This window comes from Rhinoraja longicauda, chromosome 37 (assembly GCF_053455715.1).
Source record: "Rhinoraja longicauda isolate Sanriku21f chromosome 37, sRhiLon1.1, whole genome shotgun sequence".
Classification (NCBI taxonomy): domain Eukaryota; kingdom Metazoa; phylum Chordata; class Chondrichthyes; order Rajiformes; family Arhynchobatidae; genus Rhinoraja; species Rhinoraja longicauda.
The window spans coordinates 13,505,825-13,525,442 of record NC_135989.1 but is presented as its reverse complement, the minus strand read 5'-3'; the positions used below and the strand labels follow the sequence as shown (position 1 = coordinate 13,525,442).

General features: G+C 49.8%; 1 protein-coding gene across 10 annotated transcripts in view; it reads left to right on the top strand.

Annotated features, from left to right (window-relative positions):
• LOC144610509 (voltage-dependent P/Q-type calcium channel subunit alpha-1A-like) overlaps positions 1-19,618 on the top strand; it is a 398,212-nt gene that overhangs the window by 190,118 nt on the left and 188,476 nt on the right. For all 10 annotated transcript variants that reach the window (XM_078429269.1, XM_078429265.1, XM_078429261.1 and 7 more), the window contains one exon: positions 17,761-17,864. In XM_078429269.1, the coding sequence (XP_078285395.1) occupies positions 17,761-17,864 (104 nt within the window). The remainder of the gene's footprint in view (positions 1-17,760; positions 17,865-19,618) is intronic.

Below are 19,618 nucleotides of genomic sequence, written 5' to 3'. Positions count from 1 at the left end.
TTCTAAATTCCAGTGTATACAAGCCCAATCGCTCCAGCCTTTCAACATACGACAGTCCCGCCATTCCGGGAATTAACCTAGTGAATCTACGCTGCACGCCCTACTGTGGGAGGAAACCGGATAAAACTCACGCAGTGACACGCAGTGACATACAAACTCCACACAGCCTGCACCCGTAGTCAGGATAGAACCCGGGCCTCTGGCCTCTGGCACCTTTATATAGAAATGTAAGTGTGCCTTTAATTTTTGATTTGAATATTTGAAGTGTATTGGGGGCATTGGACATGGACATGCATATTTTCACAGTGACACCAGAAGGGGCTCGACCCGAAACGTTACCTATTCCTTCTCTCCAGACATGTTCTCTGACCCGCTGAGTTACTCCAGCTTTCTGTGCCTATCCAAAGCTAGCAAGTTGGATGCATGCATGGAACGGTCACGGTGGCCCAGCGGCAGAGTTGCTGCCTTACAGCGAATGCAGCGCCGGAGACCCGGGTTCCATCCCGACTACGGGCGCCGCCTGTACGGAGTTTGTACGTTCTCCCCGTGACCTGCGTGGGTTTTCTCCGAGATCTTCGGTTTCCTCCCACACTCCAAAGACGTACAGGTATGTAGGTTAATTGGCTGGGTAAAATGTAAAAATTGTCCCCAGTGGGTATAGGATAGTGTGCGGGGATCGCTGGGCGGCACGGACCCGGTGGGCCGAAGGGCCTGTTTCCGCGCTGTATCTCTAAACCCAACAGGCAGAAGGAATGCTGCAAAATTAAATGCAGCAAATCATGGTGCATCCGTTTTCATGCAATAGTAATGAGCAGTGGCAGAAGCAGTCTCTGTGTTTGCATTAATAGTAGGCTCTGTTATTAAAGTGCAATCTATTCAAGGGTTTAGCTGACTGGGACATTCGGTATACCTTTCATCACCACGATTACATTGATTGCCTTCGTTTAATCACTATAAGAAAATAACTGTACATGCTGGTACAAATCGAAGGTATTTATTCACAAAATGCTGGAGTAACTCAGCAGGTCAGGCAGCATCTCAATAGACAATAGACAATAGGTGCAGGAGTAGGCCATTCGGTCCTTCGAGCCAGCACCGCCATTCAATGTGATCATGGCTGATCATTCTCAATCAGTGCCCCGTTCCTGCCTTCTCCCCATACCCCCTGACTCCGCTATCCTTAAGAGCTCTATCCAGCTCTCTCTTGAATGCATTCAGAGAATTGGCCTCCACTGCCTTCTGAGGCAGAGAATTCCACAGATTCACAACTCAGACTGAAGAAGGGTCTCGACCCGAAACGTCACCCATTCCTTCTCTCCTTAGTTTAATCACTGGTCTCTCCATGGCTTCAGCAACAGACTGGTCCCACCAAGATGCAGCACAGAACGCCACAGGAGATCCTTCTTCCCTGTGGCTCTCAAACTCTGCAACTCCTCCCCCTCCTGTCGTGGGGTAGACCGAGACTGACCCCCCCTTCCCCCCCCCCCCCGCCCCCTCCCCAATCTTTGCCCACCCCCCAAGCCTTTCCACCCATCACTTTAATTTCATGTTTCTTGTGTTTTGTGCATGTTGTGTTTTTATGACTGCTTGCAGATCGATTTCCCTCCTGGGATAAGTAAAGTTCTGTCGTATCGTGTCGTATCGTGTCGAGTTCCTAATGCATTCGCTGACAGTGCAGCCACCCACAGCTCAGACAGGGCAGCATTGCCTGTGCGCTCCATTAGTGTGTAGCTGCTGTTGTGAGCAGCGAGCTTGCCACTGCATAGAGGCACATGGGCAGGCCATGTGTGGCCACATGATTAGCAGTCACTCGGGCTGCTCCATCTAAAGAGGCATCTTTGGTGTCAGCATGCCACCGGGCCACATGCTTGTCGCATCTGAGTTGCCATCTATGTGAACGCATCACTGCATCCCTCTCTCTCAGAACGCTTACCGAAAGCTGAATTTGTTTTCTTAAAGCCACGTAGAGGTCACTGACAGATAGGGTTGCCAACTTTCTCACTCCCGAATAAGGGACAAAAGGTGACGTCACCGCCCCGCGCCCCACGTGACCTCACCCAGCCAGCGGCCACGTGCTCCCACTCCACCACTGGCGGTCGCCCGGGCCGGGAGGCGGGTTGCTAGGCTACCTCCACTAGACGGCGCCCGGGCCTCCGGACCTACAGTGTCCGGGCCTACAGCGGCCTCCGGGCCTACGGTGTCCGGACCTACAGTGTCCAGGCCTACAGCAGCCTCCGGGCCTACGGTGTCCGGGCCTACAGCGCCCCCCGGGCCTACAGTGTCTGGGCCTACAGCTGACTGCGGGCCTACAGTGTCCGGGCCTACAGCGGCCTCCGGGCCTACAGTGTCCGGGCCCACAGCGACCTCCGGGCCTACAGTGTCCGGGCCTACAGTGGCCTCCGGGCCTACAGTGTCCGGGCCTACAGCGCCCCCCGGGCCTACAGTGTCCGGGCCTACAGCACCCCCAGGGCCTACAGTGTCCGGGCCTACAGTGTCCGGGCCTACAGCGCCCCCCTGGGCTTAATACGGGACAAGGGCAGTCCCGATTTAGCCCAATTTACCAATTTAGCCAATATACGGGATGTGCCAGCTAATACGGGACGGTTGGCAACCCTACTGACAGAGACAGTATTTATTGACCCTGAGTAAAACGCAAAGTGCTGGAGGAACTTAGTGGGTCAAGCAATATCTGTGGGGGGGATGGATAGACGATGTTTTAGGCCGAGATGCTTTAGGCTTTAGAGATACAGTGTGGAAACAGGCCCTTCGGCCCACCGAGTCTGCACCGACCAGCGATCCCCGTACACGCGCACTATCCTACACACTGGGATCATTTACAATTTACCGAAGCCAATTAACCTACAAACCTGCACTGCACGTCTTTAGAGTGTGGGAGGAAACCGGAGCACCTGGAGAAAACCCATACAGGTCACGGGGAGAACGTACAAACTCCATACAGACAGCGCCCGTAGTCGGGATGGAACCCGGGTCTCTGGCGCTGTGAGGCAGCAACTCTACCGCTGCGCCACCGCACCACCCTTGAATAAAACACAAAGTGCTGGAGGAGCTCAGTGGGTCAGGCAGTATCTGTGGAGGGAATGGATAATTGCCGGGACTCTTCTTCAGTCTGGGCAAGCTGCAAAAGGCAGCAGCTCTACCAGCTGCATTGCTGTGCCAACCAATGAGCCTATTTGCAGCAAACAGCATTCAATTCCATACGTCTTGAAATAACGTTTCAGTGGAAGGTGCACCAATCTAACCACACCGTCCGCCTTATCCAACCTGATCTCCCGGTGGCTCAGCACTTCAACTCCCCCTCCCACTCCCAGTCTGACCTTTCTGTCCTGGGCCTCCTCCATTGTCACAGTGAGGCCCACCGCAAATTGGAGGAACAGCATCTCATATTTCGCCTGGGCAGCGTACACCCCAGCGGTATGAACATTGATTTCTCCAAATTCCGATAGTTCCTCTGTCCCTCTCTTTCCCCTCCCCCTTCCCAGTTCTCCCACTGTCTTCCTGTCTCCAACTACATCCTATCTTTGTCCCGCCCCCCTCCCCTGACATCAGTCTGAAGAAGGGTCTCATAGAAACATAGAAAATAGGTGCAGGAGTAGGCCATTCGGCCCTTCGAGCCTGCACCGCCATTCAATATGATCACGGCTGATCATCCAACTCAGTATCCCATACCTGCCTTCTCTCCATACCCCCTGATCCCTTTAGGCACAAGGGCCACATCTAACTCCCTCTTAAATATAGTTAATGAACTGGCCTCAACTACCTTCTGTGGCAGAGAATTCCACAGATTCACCACTCTCTGTGTGAAAAAAACCTTTCTCATCTCGGTCCTAAAAGACTTCCCCCTTATCCTTAAACTGTGACCCCTTGTTCTGGACTTCCCCAACATCGGGAACAATCTTCCTGCATCTAGCCTGTCCAACCCCTTAAGAATTTTGCAAGTTTCTATAAGATCCCCCGTCAATCTTCTAAATTCCAGCGAGTACAAGCCAAGTCTATCCAGTCTTTCTTCATATGAAAGTCCTGCCATCTCAGGAATCAATCTCGACCCGAAACGCCAACCATTCCTTCTCTCCCGAGATGCTGCCTGACCCGCTGAGTTACTCCAGCATTTTGTGATACCTTCGATTTGTACCAGCATCTGCAGTTATTTTCCTACACACCATGGCTGCCTTCACTAACTCCTGCAGCCCTGATCGCTGTGATCTGAATGTTAGACCAGGCAATGTTTTTTTTCTCATTAAATCACAGGGGAACAATGATACACCTTCAATAGATGACGTGCGTGGTTCTATGCCTGGGGACGTTCCTCTCTGCTGCTTTATGCAGTGATTAAATATAGTAACAGTCAGTCGCAGTGTGTGTACGAGCAGCTAGTCCAGGATGGAGATTATTTTCCGAAGCAGTATGTAGGCTGTGGCGATGCGCTTGTCTCCAGCTGTGAGCTCGTGTATTTAATGTGGGACATTAACAATCTTCCCTTCTCTCATTCACGCGCATAAATGATAGGCAGCCTCCATGAATGATGTTAGCTGGGCTTTTGATAACATGCACCATTTAGACCTGTGCAAATAGCTGCAATATGTTGCAACTGAACGATTTCCCTTTCAATTCCCTTTGTTTTCGGGGGAGGTTTGCAGCACAGAGGGAGGCCATTCGGCCCATTGCATCCAGCCTGGTGAAAGAGCGTTTTGTATTTTTATATGCGCCATTTGTCAAGATGTTGCCAAGCTGGAAAGGAAAGACCAGGCAATGGTCTCGTAGGGCCGAATGGCCTCCTCCGGCACCTATTGTCTATTGTCTAGTGTCTATTGAAAGGGTACAGAGGGCACAGATTTAGACAATAGACAATAGACAATAGGTGCAGGAGGAGGCCATTCGGCCCTTCGAGCCAGCACCACCATTTAATGTGATCATGGCTGATCATTCTCAATCAGTACCCCGTTCCTGCCTTCTCCCCATACCCCCTGACTCCGCTATCCTTAAGAGCTCTATCTAGCTCTCTCTTGAATGCATTCAGAGAATTGGCCTCCACTGCCTTCTGAGGCAGAGAATTCCACAGATTCACAACTCTCTGACTGAAAATGATTTTCCTCATCTGCGTTCTAAATGGCATACCCCTTATTCTTAAACTGTGCCCCCTTGTTCTGGACTCCCCCAACATTGGGAACATGTTTCCTGCCTCTAACGTGTCCAACCCCTTAATAATCCTATACGTTTCGATAAGATCCCCTCTCATCCTTCTAAATTCCAGTGTATACAAGCCTAGTCGCTCCAGTCTTTCAACATACGACAGTCCCGCCATTCCGTGAATTAACCTAGTAAACCTACGCTGCACGAAGATGTTGCCAGGACTGGAGGGTCTGAGCTCTAGGGAGAGGTTGACTAGGCAGGGTCAACTGGAGAGCAGGAGGATGAGGGGTGATCTTATAGAGGTGTACCAAATCATGAGAGGAATAGATCGGGTAGATGCACAGAGTCTATAAGGGGCAGGTTGAAGTATCCAATTAACCAACCAATATGTCTTTGGGCCGTAGAAGGAAACTGGCTATATGTTTAAAATCATGAGAGGAATAGATCGGGTCGATGCACAGAGTCTCTTGCCCAGAGTAGGTCAATCGAGGACTGGAGGACACAGGTTCAAGGTGAAGGGGAAAAGATTTAATAGGAATCTGAGGTGTAACTTTTTCACACAAAAGGTGATGGGTGTATGGAACGAGCTGCCGGAGGAGGTAGTTGAGGCTGGGACTATCCCAATGTTAGACAGGTACAGGCACAAAGAAACTGTTAGACAGGTACAGGCACAATCTGCAGGCGTTGCTACTTTCATTTCACTGCACATCTTGTATATGTATGTGACTAATAAACTTGACATGACTAGACTTGGATAGGCCACAAGTTTGGAGGGATATGGACCAAGCGCAGACAGGTGGGACTGGTGTAGCTGGGACATGTTGGCCGGTGGGGGCAAGTTGGGCCGAAGGGCCTGTTTCCATGCTGTATCACTCTGTGACTCTATGGCATTTCAGCCCTGTAAGTTAGCTTGGTCTTTGCACTGACCCTGACATCCATCCTGTGAAGAAAGTGCCTCTCTCTTAGACTGAGCCATCAGCGATCTGCATTGACTGTGGGTTAAAGTTAATTTGATGACAGCTGAAATCGGAACTGCTGGGAAAATGCCAAAGTACACGTCTAAAGCTGGCCTTTAAAATGTCTGGAAGATTGTACGATTTGTGACTGCGATAGTTGCGTCAGACCCCTGGTGACTCTCCTAGAGTCACAGCGCACGTGGGAGGGGCTGGCTATCTCACACTGCAGACCAACGGTTCAATGGCAAAAACAAAGGGGGACTCATTATGAGGGGACCGCCAGGAGGGGGGCTGGAGAACAAAGGGGGACTCAGTTTATCGCAAGAACAGGAAAGCAGAGTATTACCTGAATGGTGGCCAATTAGGAAAAGGGGAGATGCAACGTGACCTGGGTGTCTTGGTACACCAGTCATTGAAAGTAGGCATGCAGGTACAGCAGGCAGTGAAGAAAGCGAATGGTATGTTGGCATTCATAGCGAGGGGATTTGAGTATAGGAGCAGGGAGGTTCTGCTGCAGTTGTACAGGGCATTGGTGAGACCACACCTGGAGTATTGTGTACAGTTTTGGTCTCCTAATCTGAGGAAAGACATTCTAGCCTTAGAGGGAGTACAGAGAAGGTTCACCAGATTGATCCCTGGGATGGCGGGACTTTCATATGAAGAAAGACTGGATAGACTAGGCTTGTACTCGCTGGAATTTAGAAGACTGAGGGGGGGATCTTATAGAAACATATAAAATTCTTAAGGGGTTGGACAGGCTAGATGCGGGAAGATTGTTCCCGATGTTGGGGGAGTCCAGAACCAGGGGTCACAGCTTAAGGATAAGGGGGAAGTCTTTTAGGACCGAGATGAGAAAACATTTCTTCACACAGAGAGTGGTGAATCTGTGGAATTCTCTGCCACAGAAGGTAGTTGAGGCCAGTTCATTGGCTATATTTAAGAGGGAGTTAGATGAGACCCTTATGGCTAAAGGGATCAGGGGGTATGGAGAGAAGGCAGGTACGGGATACTGAGCTGGATGATCAGCCACGATCATATTGAATGGCGGTGCAGGCTCGAAGGGCCGAATGGCCTACTCCTGCACCTATTTTCTATGTTTCTATGTTTGGGGGGACCATCGCGAGGGGGAACGGAGAACAAAGGGGAACTGGTGTGGGGGGGGACCGCCAGGAGGGGGGATGGAGAACAAAGGGGGACATGGTGCGGGATATTTTGTAACCTTGTCAGCGCCCTTTATGTGGTGACTCTTTGCATACCTTCGGTATTCAAAACAAAAGAATCTCACTGTTACTTGTCACATGTGACAATAAAGTATCATTCATTCATTCATTCATTCATTCATTCATTCATTCATTCATTCATTCATTCATTCATATATCATTGCCAAGAAAATAACTGCAGATGCTGGTTCAAATCGAAGGTATCACAAAATGCTGGAGTATCTCAGCCGGTCAGGCAGCATCTAGGAGAGAAGGAATGGGTGACGTTTTGGGTCGATATCCTTCAGTTTGAAGAAGGGTCTCGACCTGAAACGTCACCGATTCCTTCTTTCCTGAGATGCTGCCTGATCTGCTGAGTTACTCCAGCATTTTGTGATACCATGTATTACGGCCATGTGTGTACTGCACAAGTGTCACCAGATGCACAGTGCCCATGCATTCCATGGCGTTGCAGACTCAGCACCTCCCACACACATCATTATCTCTGGCTGCATCCCATCAGAAATAAGACGCGTCTTGCACTGCGAACGCCAATGTACGGAGGCCAATTAATCTACAAACCTGCACGTCTTTGGAGGTCATAAGTGATAGGAGCACAATTAGGCCATTCCGCCCATCAAGTCTACTCCACCACTCAATCATGGCTGATCTATCTCTCCCTCCTAACCCCATTCTCCTGCCTTCTCCCCATAACCCCTGACACCCGTACTAATCAAGAATCTATCTCTGCCTTAAAAATATCCATCGACTTGGCCTCCACAGCTTTCTGTGGCAATGGATTCCGCAGATTCACCACCCTCTGATGAAAGAAATACTTCCTCATCACCTTCCTCAAGCAACGTCATTTAATTCTGAGACTATCTCAGGTCTCTGGTCCTACACTCTCCCACTCCACATCCACTCTACCCAGTGTGGGAACAAACCGGAACTCCCGGGGAAAACCCACGCCTTGGCAGGGAGAAGGCACAAACTCCGTACAGACAGCTCCCGAGGTCAGAACCGAACCCGGGTCTCTGGCGATGTAAGGGTGCAAATCTACCGCTGCACCACCCTGCCACCCCAAACTTAAATTAATTATTTAATTGATTGATTGATTAATTAATTAAAAGGGTAGTTCAATGTTCATACTGTTGGGCTGAAACTACTCAGACCCAGTTCCTCAAGTTCATGCCAAGTCTTATTGGAACTGTGTAGGAGGCCGAAGACATGGGAATGGAATGTGAAATGAGGAATTAAATCAACTAATGTTTGAATGCTCCGGGTCTTAGTTTCAGTCTGAATGAAAATAATTATCCAGTCATTGTTCACCCACGGATTGATTCCCTCCCCCTTCCTGGAACAAAGGCACCAAAGGTACCTCGATTCATCAACAGAAGCCTTCATTCACAGTAAAACCCCTCTCACTTGCACACCATGAGTGTTAGCGATAGACACATAATGCTGGAGTAACTCAGCAGGTCTGGCAACATCTCTGGAGAAGTCTGAAGTCTGAAGAAGGGTCTCGACCCGAAACCTCACCTATTCCTTCTCTCCAGAGATGCTGCCTGACCCGCTGAGTTACTCCGGCATTTTGCGTCTACATCTCTGGAGAAAATGTACAGGTGACGTTTTGGGTCGAGATTTCTTCACAAGGGTCCCAACCCAAAAGGTCATCTGTCCATTTTCTCCAGAGATGCTGCCTGAACTACTGAGTTACACCAACATTTTGTGTCTATCTTTGTACAAACCAGCCTCTGCAGTTCTGTGTTATTACATAAGTGTCAGTGAACTATTTATGAATAAATTTAAGATAGGTCTTTTATTCGACAACACGGACTTGGTTTAGTTTATTTTTGCCGAGGTACAGTGAAAAGCTTTTTCGTTGCGTGCGATCCAGTCAGCGGAAAGATGATGTATGATTATAATCTTTCCACAGTATACAGATACAGGATAAAGTTTAGTTTAATTTAATTTCTTATCTCGTGTACTGAGGTACAGTGAAAAGCTTTTGTTGCGTGTTAACCAGTCAGCGGAAAGACAATGCATGATTACAATCAAGCCATTCACAGTGAACAGACACATGAAACGTTTAGTGCAAGATAAAGTCCTGTAAAGTGCAATTAAAGATAGCTTGAGGTTCTCCAGTGAGGTAGATAGTAGCTCAGAACCACTGTCTAGCTATTGATACGAAGGGTCTTGACCCGGGCGGCACGGTGGCGCAGCGGTAGAGTTGCTGCCTTACAGCGAATGCAGCGCCGGACACTCAGGTTCGATCCTGACTACGGGCGCCGTCTGTACGGAGTTTGTACGTTCTCCCCATGACCTGCGTGGGTTTTCTCCGAGATCTTCGGTTTCCTCCCACACTCCAAAGACGTACAGGTATGTAGGTTAATTGGCTGGGCAAATGTAAAAATTGTCCCCAGTGGGTGTAGGATAGTGTTAGTGTGTGGGGATCGCTGGGCAGCGTGGACCCAGTGGGCCGAAGGGCCTGTTTCTGCGCTGTATCTCTAAATCTAAAATCTGAAACGTCACCCATTCCTTCTCTCCTGAGATGCTGCCTGACCCGCTGAGTTACTCCAGCATTTTGTGTCTACCTTCTAGTTATTGATAGGATGGTTCAGCTGCCTGATAACAGCCGGGAAGAAACTGTCCCTGAATCTGGAGGTGTGCGTTGTTACACTTCTGTACCTCTTGCCTGATGGGAGAGGAGAGAAGAGGGAGTGAGAAGTGGTCCTTGATGTAGATAGTAGCTCAAGACCGCTCCAATGAATAACGGATAACGGAATAACGTTCAGTGCAAGATAGGGATACTCTTGTAACAATAGACAATAGACAATAGGTGCAGGAGGAGGCCATTCGGCCCTTTGAGCCTGCACCGCCATTCAATGTGATCATGGCTGATCATTCTCAATCAGTACCCCGTTCCTGCCTTCTCCCCATACCCCCTGACTCCGCTATCCTTAAGAGCTCTATCTAGCTCTCTCTTGAATGCATTCAGAGAATTGGCCTCCACTGCCTTCTGAGGCAGAGAATTCCACTCTCTGACTGGGGTTGTGTAATTTGAATGCCTATTTAATGCTTTTATTGTTGGACTGTGTTTTTGGGGGTTTTGGGGTTGGGTAATTTGAATGCCTATTTAATGCTTTTATTGTTGGACTGTGTTTTTGGGGGTTTTGGGGTTGTGTAATTTGAATGCCTATTTAATGCTTTTATTGTTGGACTGTGTTTTTGGGGGTTTTGGGGTTGTGTAATTTTAATGCTTATTTAATGCTTTTATTGTTGGACTGTGGGTGACTGAATTTCGTCCAATATTGGATGACAAATAAAACTATCTTGAATCTCTTGAATCTAAATGTTTTTCCTCATCTCAGTTCTAAATGGCCTACCCCTTATTCTTAAACTGTGTGGCCCCTGGTTCTGGACTCCCCCAACATTGGGAACATGTTTCCTGCCTCTAACGTGTCCAACCCCTTAATAATCTTATACGTTTCGATAAGTACTGTGTGCAGTTTTGGTCTCCAAATTTGAGGAAGGATATTCTTGCTATGGAGGGCGTGCAGCGTAGGTTCACTAGGTTAATTCCCGGAATGGCGGGACTGTCGTATGTTGAAAGGTAGGAGCGATTGGGCTTGTATACACTGGAATTTAGAAGGATTAGGGGGGATCTTATTGAAACATATAAGATAATTAGGGGATTGGACACATTAGAGGCAGGAAACATGTTCCCAATGTTGGGGGAGTCCAGAACAAGGGGCCACAGTTTAAGAATAAGGGGTAGGCCATTTAGAACGGAGATGAGGAAGAACTTTTTCAGTCAGAGAGTGGTGAAGGTGTGGAATTCTCTGCCTCATGTAGATAAGTGTGAGGTTATTCACTTTGGAAGTAAGAATAGAAAGGCAGATTATTATCTGAATGGTGTCAAGTTAGGAGGAGGGGGAGTTCAACGAGATCTGGGTGTCCTAGTGCATCAGTCAATGAAAGGAAGCATGCAGGTACAGCAGGCAGTGAAGAAAGCCAATGGAATGTTGGCCTTCGTAACAAGAGGAGTTGAGTATAGGAGCAAAGAGGTCCTTCTACAGTTGTACCGGGCCCTGGTGAGACCGCACCTGGAGTACTGTGTGCAGTTTTGGTCTCCAAATTTGAGGAAGGATATTCTTGCTATGGAGGGCGTGCAGCGTAGGTTCACTAGGTTAATTCCCGGAATGGCGGGACTGTCGTATGTTGAAAGGCTGGAGCGATTGGGCTTGTATACACTGGAATTTAGAAGGATGAGGGGGGATCTTATTGAAACATATAAGATAATTAGGGGATTGGACACATTAGAGGCAGATAGCATGTTCCCAATGTTGGGGGAGTCCAGAACAAGGGGCCACAGTTTAAGAATAAGGGGTAGGCCATTTAGAACGGAGATGAGGAAGAACTTTTTCAGTCAGAGGGTGGTGAAGTTGTGGAATTCTCTGCCTCAGAAGGCAGTGGAGGCCAGTTCGTTGGATGCTTTCAAGAGAGAGCTGGATAGAGCTCTTAAGGATAGCGGAGTGAGGGGGTATGGGGAGAAGGCAGGAATGGGGTACTGATTGAGAGTGATCAGCCATGATCACATTGAATGGCGGTGCTGGCTCGAAGGGCTGAATGGCCTACTCCTGCACCTATTGTCTATTGTCTATTGTCTAAGATCCCCTCTCATCCTTCTAAATTCCAGTGTTGTTGGTTGAAATATTGGGTAACCTCTTCTGGAAAACAAAAGGATGTGCATGCGCTGCTGAATGTTTGAACGAGCGGAGTGTAATGAGCAGCAGGAGTCTCTCTGTACTCTGCTGCGACTGCCTCCTCCCCTGTGTTTGCTCCACCACTGATGGCCTGGTTCTTTCAATGACTTCAAGCCCCTGAGAGTGTGTAGTAAGCAAGCTGTGCCAACTGTTTGCCAGTGAGCGCTGCCCCAGCGGGCTGAATGTCACACTCTGCTGCGGCTCCTGCCGTTGCAAGCACCCCGGCGGGCACGACAACCCTCGGCTCGGTTGATTCCCGGAATGGCGGGACTGTCGTATGTTGAAAGGCTGGAGCAATTAGGCTTGTATACACTGGAATTTAGAAGGATGAGGGGGGATCTTATTGAAACATATAAGATAATTAGGGGATTGGACACATTAGAGGCAGGAAACATGTTCCCAATGTTGGGGGAGTCCAGAACAAGGGGCCACAGTTTAAGAATAAGGGGTAGGCCATTTAGAACGGAGATGAGGAAGAACTTTTTCAGTCAGAGGGTGGTGAAGGTGTGGAATTCTCTGCCTCAGAAGGCAGTGGAGGCCAGTTCGTTGGAAGCTTTCAAGAGAGAGCTGGATAGAGCTCTTAAGGATAGCGGAGTGAGGGGTATGGGGAGAAGGCAGGAACGGGGTACTGATTGAGAGTGATCAGCCATGAACGCATTGAATGGCGGTGCTGGCTCGAAGGGCTGAATGGCCTCCTCCTGCACCTATTGTCTATTGTCTATTGTCTATTGTCTATTGGCTCGCTCCCTCCCTCAGGTGGGAAGGAGAAGGCTGAATCTCGCTATCAACCCGCTTCATCGATGGCGGCGTTCAGCCAGCAACCACCACCTCAATTCATCAAGGGCGACGCGGTGGCCCAACAGTCGAGCTGCTGCCTCACAGCGCCAGAGACCCGGGTTCCATCCCGACTACGGGGGCTGCCTGTATGGAGTTTGTACGTGACCTGTGTGGGTTTTCTCTGCGATAGACAATAGACAATAGGTGCAGGAGGAGGCCATTCGGCCCTTCGAGCCAGCACCGCCATTCAATGTGATCATGGCTGATCATTCTCAATCAGTACCCCGTTCCTGCCTTCTCCCCATACCCCCTGACTCCGCTATCCTTAAGAGCTCTATCCAGCTCTCTCTTGAATGCATTCAGAGAATTGGCCTCCACTGCCTTCTGAGGCAGAGAATTCCACAGATTCACAACTCTCTGACTGAAAAAGCTTTTCCTCATCTCAGTTCTAAATGGCCTACCCCTTATTCTTAAACTGTGGCCCCTGGTTCTGGACTCCCCCAACATTGGGAACATGTTTCCTGCCTCTAACGTGTCCAACCCCTTAATAATCTTATACGTTTCGATCTCCGGTTTCCACCCACACTCCAAAGACGTTCAGATTTGTAGGTTAATTGGCTTGGTGCAAACGTAAATTGTCCCCAGTGTGTGTAGGATAGTGTAAGCGCGCGGGGATCGCTGGTCGGCGTGACCTCGGTGGACCCGAAGTCCCTGTTTCCACGCTGTATCTCCAAACTTCGACAGGTGCATGGACAGGAAACGTTTGGAGGGATCTGGCCAAAAGCTGGCAGATAGATGGGCCTAGCTGAGATGGACTTAGCTGCTGCTGCCGATGATACTTTATTGTCACTGGTAGCTAGGTAGGGGCAGTGAAATTCTTCGTCTTTGCAGACAAAGTGCACAAAGGACTCGCCAACATAGTTACAAACCGTACGCATGCCTTCTTTGTCCCCCCACGCTGGGACCCCTTAGTGCTCTCACCCCCCCCTTCCCCCCCCCACACTGGGTCCCTCTTTGTTCTTGCCCCCCCATGCTGGTTCCACTTTGTTCTCAGCGGCCCCTCCATCGCGGGTTTCCCTTTAGTTCTCACCTCCCCTCCCTCCTCCCCACACTGGGTCCCTCTTTGTTCTTGCCCCCCCCCCCCCCCATGCTGGTCCCCCTTAGTTCTCAGTAGCGCCTCCTCCTCCCCCCCTCCCTCCCCACACTGGGTCCCTCTTTGTTCTTGACCCCCTCCCGCCCCCCACACATGGTCCCCCTTAGTTCTCAGCGGCCCTCCCTCACGCCCCCCTTAGTTCTCAGTGGTCCCTCCACACCGAGTCCCCCTTTGTCTCAGCCTCCCCACCCCCCCCCCCTCCCTCCCCCACACACACCAGGTCCCCCTCGACCCAACCTCACCCTTGACCCTCCCCGAGGCTCGTCCTCGGCCTGACTCCATTCTAAACATCCGTTCAAAGTCACATCCAGAAGGTGGGGAACGCAACTACTTGGTCTTGGGCGACTGGCGCTAATATGGTATTGGGAATTTCCTGCACACAATTCGTGGCCGGTGCTAAATGTGGTATAAATGCTGATGATTGGGAATGATTCCCTGAACCATTGATTTATTCAACTCGTTAGAGCCTCCTAATTATGTGCATTGTTCATCGTGTTGATATAATGGTTTCTCGACCTGATTATGAATGAGCAGAGGAAACGTTTCCTTCAGGGAGCGACTTAATTATTCCACAGACTGATTAGTTGAGGACAAGGTGGCAGATCTTCTAAGGTGGCACAGTCCATGGGTGCAACCTTGTGCTGATAATGCCAATGCCAAATGCTTCAGGGCAAAGCCAAAAACCTACAAGGACAGTAAACCATCGGCCTTGTATACACTGGAATTTAGAAGGATGAGAGGAGATCTTATCGAAACGTATAAGATTATTAAGGGGTTGGACACGTTAGAGATGTCATGATTGAATGGCAAAGTAGACTTGATGGGCCGAATGGCCTAATTCTACTCCTATTCCCTATGACCTTATGACCGCAAACGCCACTATTGTGACTGCCTCCACGACCATCACACCTGACAATTGACAGAGGCCAATTAACCCACAAACCTGTACTTCCTTGGAGCGTGGGAGGAAACCGGAGCACCCGGAGAAAAACTGCAGTTACAGTGAGAACGTATAAACTCCGCACCCAGGCAGCACCCGAGGTCAGGATGGAACCCGGGGTCTCTGGCTCTGTGAGGCAGCAACTCTACCGCTGCGCCACCGTGCTGCCCCCACCCTGAGATCCTGGAGATTTTCCCCAGTAGATTCACGATGTTTTCATGGTTTCTTGCTCCCTCTTTTGGGGACCTGGTGTCATACACCCTCTCCTGGCAATGCCCGCTGGGAAGATGCCACGTGTCTGCAACACTGCCACAGTCTCTCTCCAAACAGCTGCCTGGAGAACATGCCACCTTGCTCGTCAGTGGCCACGCCAGGCAGCTGGAGGGGGGGGGGGGGGGGGCAGGGTGAAACTGTGGTCCCCACATCTCATCTCTCTTTGTGCAGATGCTGGTTTAAACCGATGATAGACACAAAAAGCTGGAGTAACCCAGCAGGACAGGCAGCATCTCTGGAGAGAAGGAATGGGTGACGTTTCTGAAGAAGAAGGGTCTCGATCCGAAACGTCACCCATTCCCTCTCTCCAGAGATGTTGCCTGTCCCGCTGAGTTACTCCAGCTTTTTGTGTCTATCATCTATGTTTGGACTGATTTAAAAATCTAACGCTGCAAATTCCAGGGAGAAAATATTTATTATCAATGTGTCTCAAACAGGACTCTGTAAAAGTGGTAGGGAATTGCAAAAGTAATTCCTGTACTCCCTCTGAAGATGATAGAGGGGAATTACTTTCGTTTAGAGATGCAGCATAGGAACAAGCCCGAATCCCCATTGACCATTGATCACCCGTTCACACTAGATCCTAGTTATCCCACTTTCCCATCCACTCCCTACACACTAGCGGCAATTTACAGAGGGCCAGTTAACCTACAAACCCGCACGTCTTTGGAACATGGCCTGGTTCCACGCTGGAGGAGTTAGGAACAGGGGTCGTACAACGAGATCTGGGTGTCCTAGTGCATCAGTCACTGAAAGGAAGCATGCAGGTACAGCAGGCAGTGAAGAAAGCCAGTGGAATGTTGGCCTTCATAACAAGAGGAGTTGAGTATAGGAGCAAAGAGGTCCTTCTGCAGTTGTACCGGGCCCTGGTGAGACCGCACCTGGAGTCCTGTGTGCAGTTTTGGTCTCCAAATTTGAGGAAGGATATTCTTGCTATTGAGGGCGTGCAGCGTAGGTTCACTAGGTTAATTCCCGGAATGGAGGGACTGTCATATGTTGAAAGACTGGAGCGACTAGGCTTGTATACACTGGAATTTAGAAGGATGAGAGGAGATCTTATCGAAACGTATAAGATTATTAAGGGGTTGGACACGTTAGAGGCAGGAAACATGTTCCCAATGTTGGGGGAGTTCAGAACAAGGGGCCACAGTTTAAGAATAAGGGGTAGGCCATTTAGAACTGAGATGAGGAAAAACTTTTTCAGTCAGAGAGTTGTGAATCTGTGGAATTCTCTGCCTCAGAAGGCAGTGGAGGCCGATTCTCTGAATGCATTCAAGAGAGAGCTAGATAGAGCTCTTAAGGATAGTGGAGTCAGGGGGTATGGGGAGAAGGCAGGAACGGGGTACTGATTGAGAATGATCAGCCATTATCACATTGAATGGCAGCGCTGGCTCGAAGGGCCGAATGGCCTCCTCCTGCACCTATTGTCTATTGTCTATTGCATCTCCAAACTACACTAAAGAAGATAGGGGAGGGACAGATAGAACAAAGATGGGCGGAAGGAACTGCAGATGCTCAAATCTTGGACAAAACACAAAGTGCTAGAGTTTAAGAGGCTTTTGGATAGGAACGGAGGGACGTAGATCACATGCAGGCTGAGGAGATAGGTTTAACTTGGCATTGTGTACAGCAGGACATTGTGGGCCGAAGGGCCTGTTGGTTTGCTGTACTGTTCTATGTTCCATGTGCTACAGAGGGAGGTTAGAAGATGGCGAAGTGGATCAATGGTTCTGTATTGTCACGAGTGAACAGCACAGTGTGTTTCCTTCCCACAAATGCACAGTCGCCATATTGTGGCACTGCTTGCAAGGTACAAAGAAAAAGTCCAAAGTCAGGTCCACATGTGGGGATTACTGGAGTGCCCCTGATCCAGGTAAGCCCAGGTGAGCCCAGGTAAGCCCCAGGTGAGCGTAGGTGAGCCCAGGTGAGCCCCAGGTAAGCCCAGGTGAGCCTAGGTGAGCCCAGGTAAACCCCATGTGAGCCCAGGTAAGCCCCAGGTGAGCCCAGGTGAGCCTAGGTGAGCCCAGGTGAACCCAGGTGAGCCCAGGTGAGCCTAAGTGAGCCCAGTTAAGCCCCAGGTGAGCCCTGGTAAGCCCAGATGAGCCCAAGTAAGCCCAGGTAAGCCCCAGGTGAGCCCAGGTAAGCCCCAGGTGAGCCCAGGTGAGCCCCAGGCTGCTGCAGACCCGCAACCTGACATCCCTCTCCTCGCCCGACCGAACGCCTCTGCATCCCGAGGGGGGCTCAGTTCAGTTTAGTTTATTGTCCCGTGTAACGAGGTACAGTGAAAAACCTTTGTTGCGTGCTAGCCACACTCAGCGGTAAGACAATACCTGATTACAATCGAGCCATTTACAGTTTACAGACACATGTTCAGGGAATAATGTTTAGGGCAAGGTAGAGCCAGCAAAGTCCGATCAAGGCTAGTCTGAGGGTCTCCAATGAGGTAGGTAGTTCAGCACTGCTCCCTGGTTGTGGTACGATGGTTCAGTTGCCTGATAACAGCACCTGGGTGAGTTGGCTAATTTCTCCTTTTGTTTCATCCTTGCAGAGTGACGATGCTTTGGGGAGCACCTGGAACTGGTTGTACTTTATCCCCCTCATTATCATCGGCTCCTTCTTCATGCTCAACCTTGTGCTGGGCGTGCTGTCTGGGTAAGTGTCTCGTGTTCCACGTCCACTCTCAATGTCAAGCCCATTGGTAACATGCATCATAGAGCCATAGAGTGGTGCAGTGTGGAAACAGGCCCTAAGGGCCCCGTTTGTTATAGAGTGATACAGTGTGGAAACAGGCCCTTCGGCCCAACTTGCCCACACCGGCCAACATGTCCCAGCTACACTAGTCCCACCTGCCCGCGTTTGGCCCATATCCCTCCAAACCTGTCCTATCCACGTACCTGTCTAACTGTTTCTTAAACGTTGGGATAGTCCCAGCCTCTGGCAGCTTGTTCCATACACCCACCACCCTCTGTGTGAAAAAGTTACCCCTCAGATTCCTATTTTAAATCTTTTCCCATTTTTTTTCCTATTTAAAAAAAATGGGGAAAAACCTTGTAAAAACAAAATGTGATCACTAATGGAAGTGTCCTCTCTCATTCCGTGCTGTTTCAGCACATGATTTGGTTATAGTTTTAGAGACACACTAGACCAAGTCTGAAGAAGGGTCTCGACCCGAAACGTCACCCATTGCTTCTCTCCCGAGATGCTGCCTGACCTGCTGAGTTACTCCAGCATTTTGTGAATAGACCAAGTGGACCCGTTGGGCCCAAACCTCTCCTGCATGGGTGCAGAACCCTCTCCTCCCCCCTTCCCTCCCCCCTCCCCCCTCCTCCTCCCCTCCCCCCTCCCTTCCCCCCTCCCTCCACCCCCCCTTTTCCCTCCCCTTCCCCTCCCCCCCACTCCATCCCCCTTAAACCCCCTTATCCTCCCCCTCCCTCCCTCCCCCTTCACTCCACCCCCCCCCCCTCCATCCCTAGGAGATAGATTTAAACTTTAAGATGTGAATAACTTTTAAAATATAACATTGATTTCAATGAAACTTCTTCCATTAGCACCGAAGAGATGACGGAGAGTAAGGTGGGCCTAAAATTGTTGCGCTATCGTGTAACGTTTTGTCTGTAGTTCAGGAACAAACAAACAAACAAACGAACAAGAGTCTTAGTATATAGATGAAAGAGGAAACACAGTCCTGTGTCAAGAGGGTATCTCACTCTCTCAACTCTCTGTCTCTTGACTTGCTCCCCCCTCTGTTCCCAGAGGCCTTAGAGTTTGCACCTTTTCTATCCTCATCTCACACCTTTTGTCTTTTCATCTCTGACCTTGGTCCAACCATCTGCCTCTCAAACCACCCCCTCCACCTGTATCCACCTATCACTCACCAGGCTTTGACCTGCACCTGTCGATACAACAAGGAACTGCAGATACTGGTCTACAAAAAAAGACACAGAGTGCTGGAGTAACCCAGCAGGTCAGGCCACAGCTTCGGAGAGTAGGCTCGAGAGAGAGAGAGAGTCTCTTGCCCAGAGTAGGTGAATCGAGGACCAGAGGACATAGGTTTATGGTGAAGGGGAAAAGATTTAACAGGAATCCGAGGGGTAACTTTTTCACACAGAGGGTGGTGGGTGTATGGAATGAGCTGCCGGAGGAGGTAGTTGAGGCTGGGACTATCCCATCGTTTAAGAAACAGTTTGACAGGTACATGGATAGAACAGGTTTGGAGGGATATGGACCAAACGCGGACAGGTGGGACTAGTGTAGCTGGGACATTGTTGGCCGGTGTGGGCAAGTTGGGCTGAAGGCCCTGTTTCCACACTGTATCACTCTATGACAGGGCATCACGCACACTCACCTCCCTGTCTTTTTATTTGTTCCCCCTTCCTCCCATTCCACTGCCAGACCTGTTGTTTAGA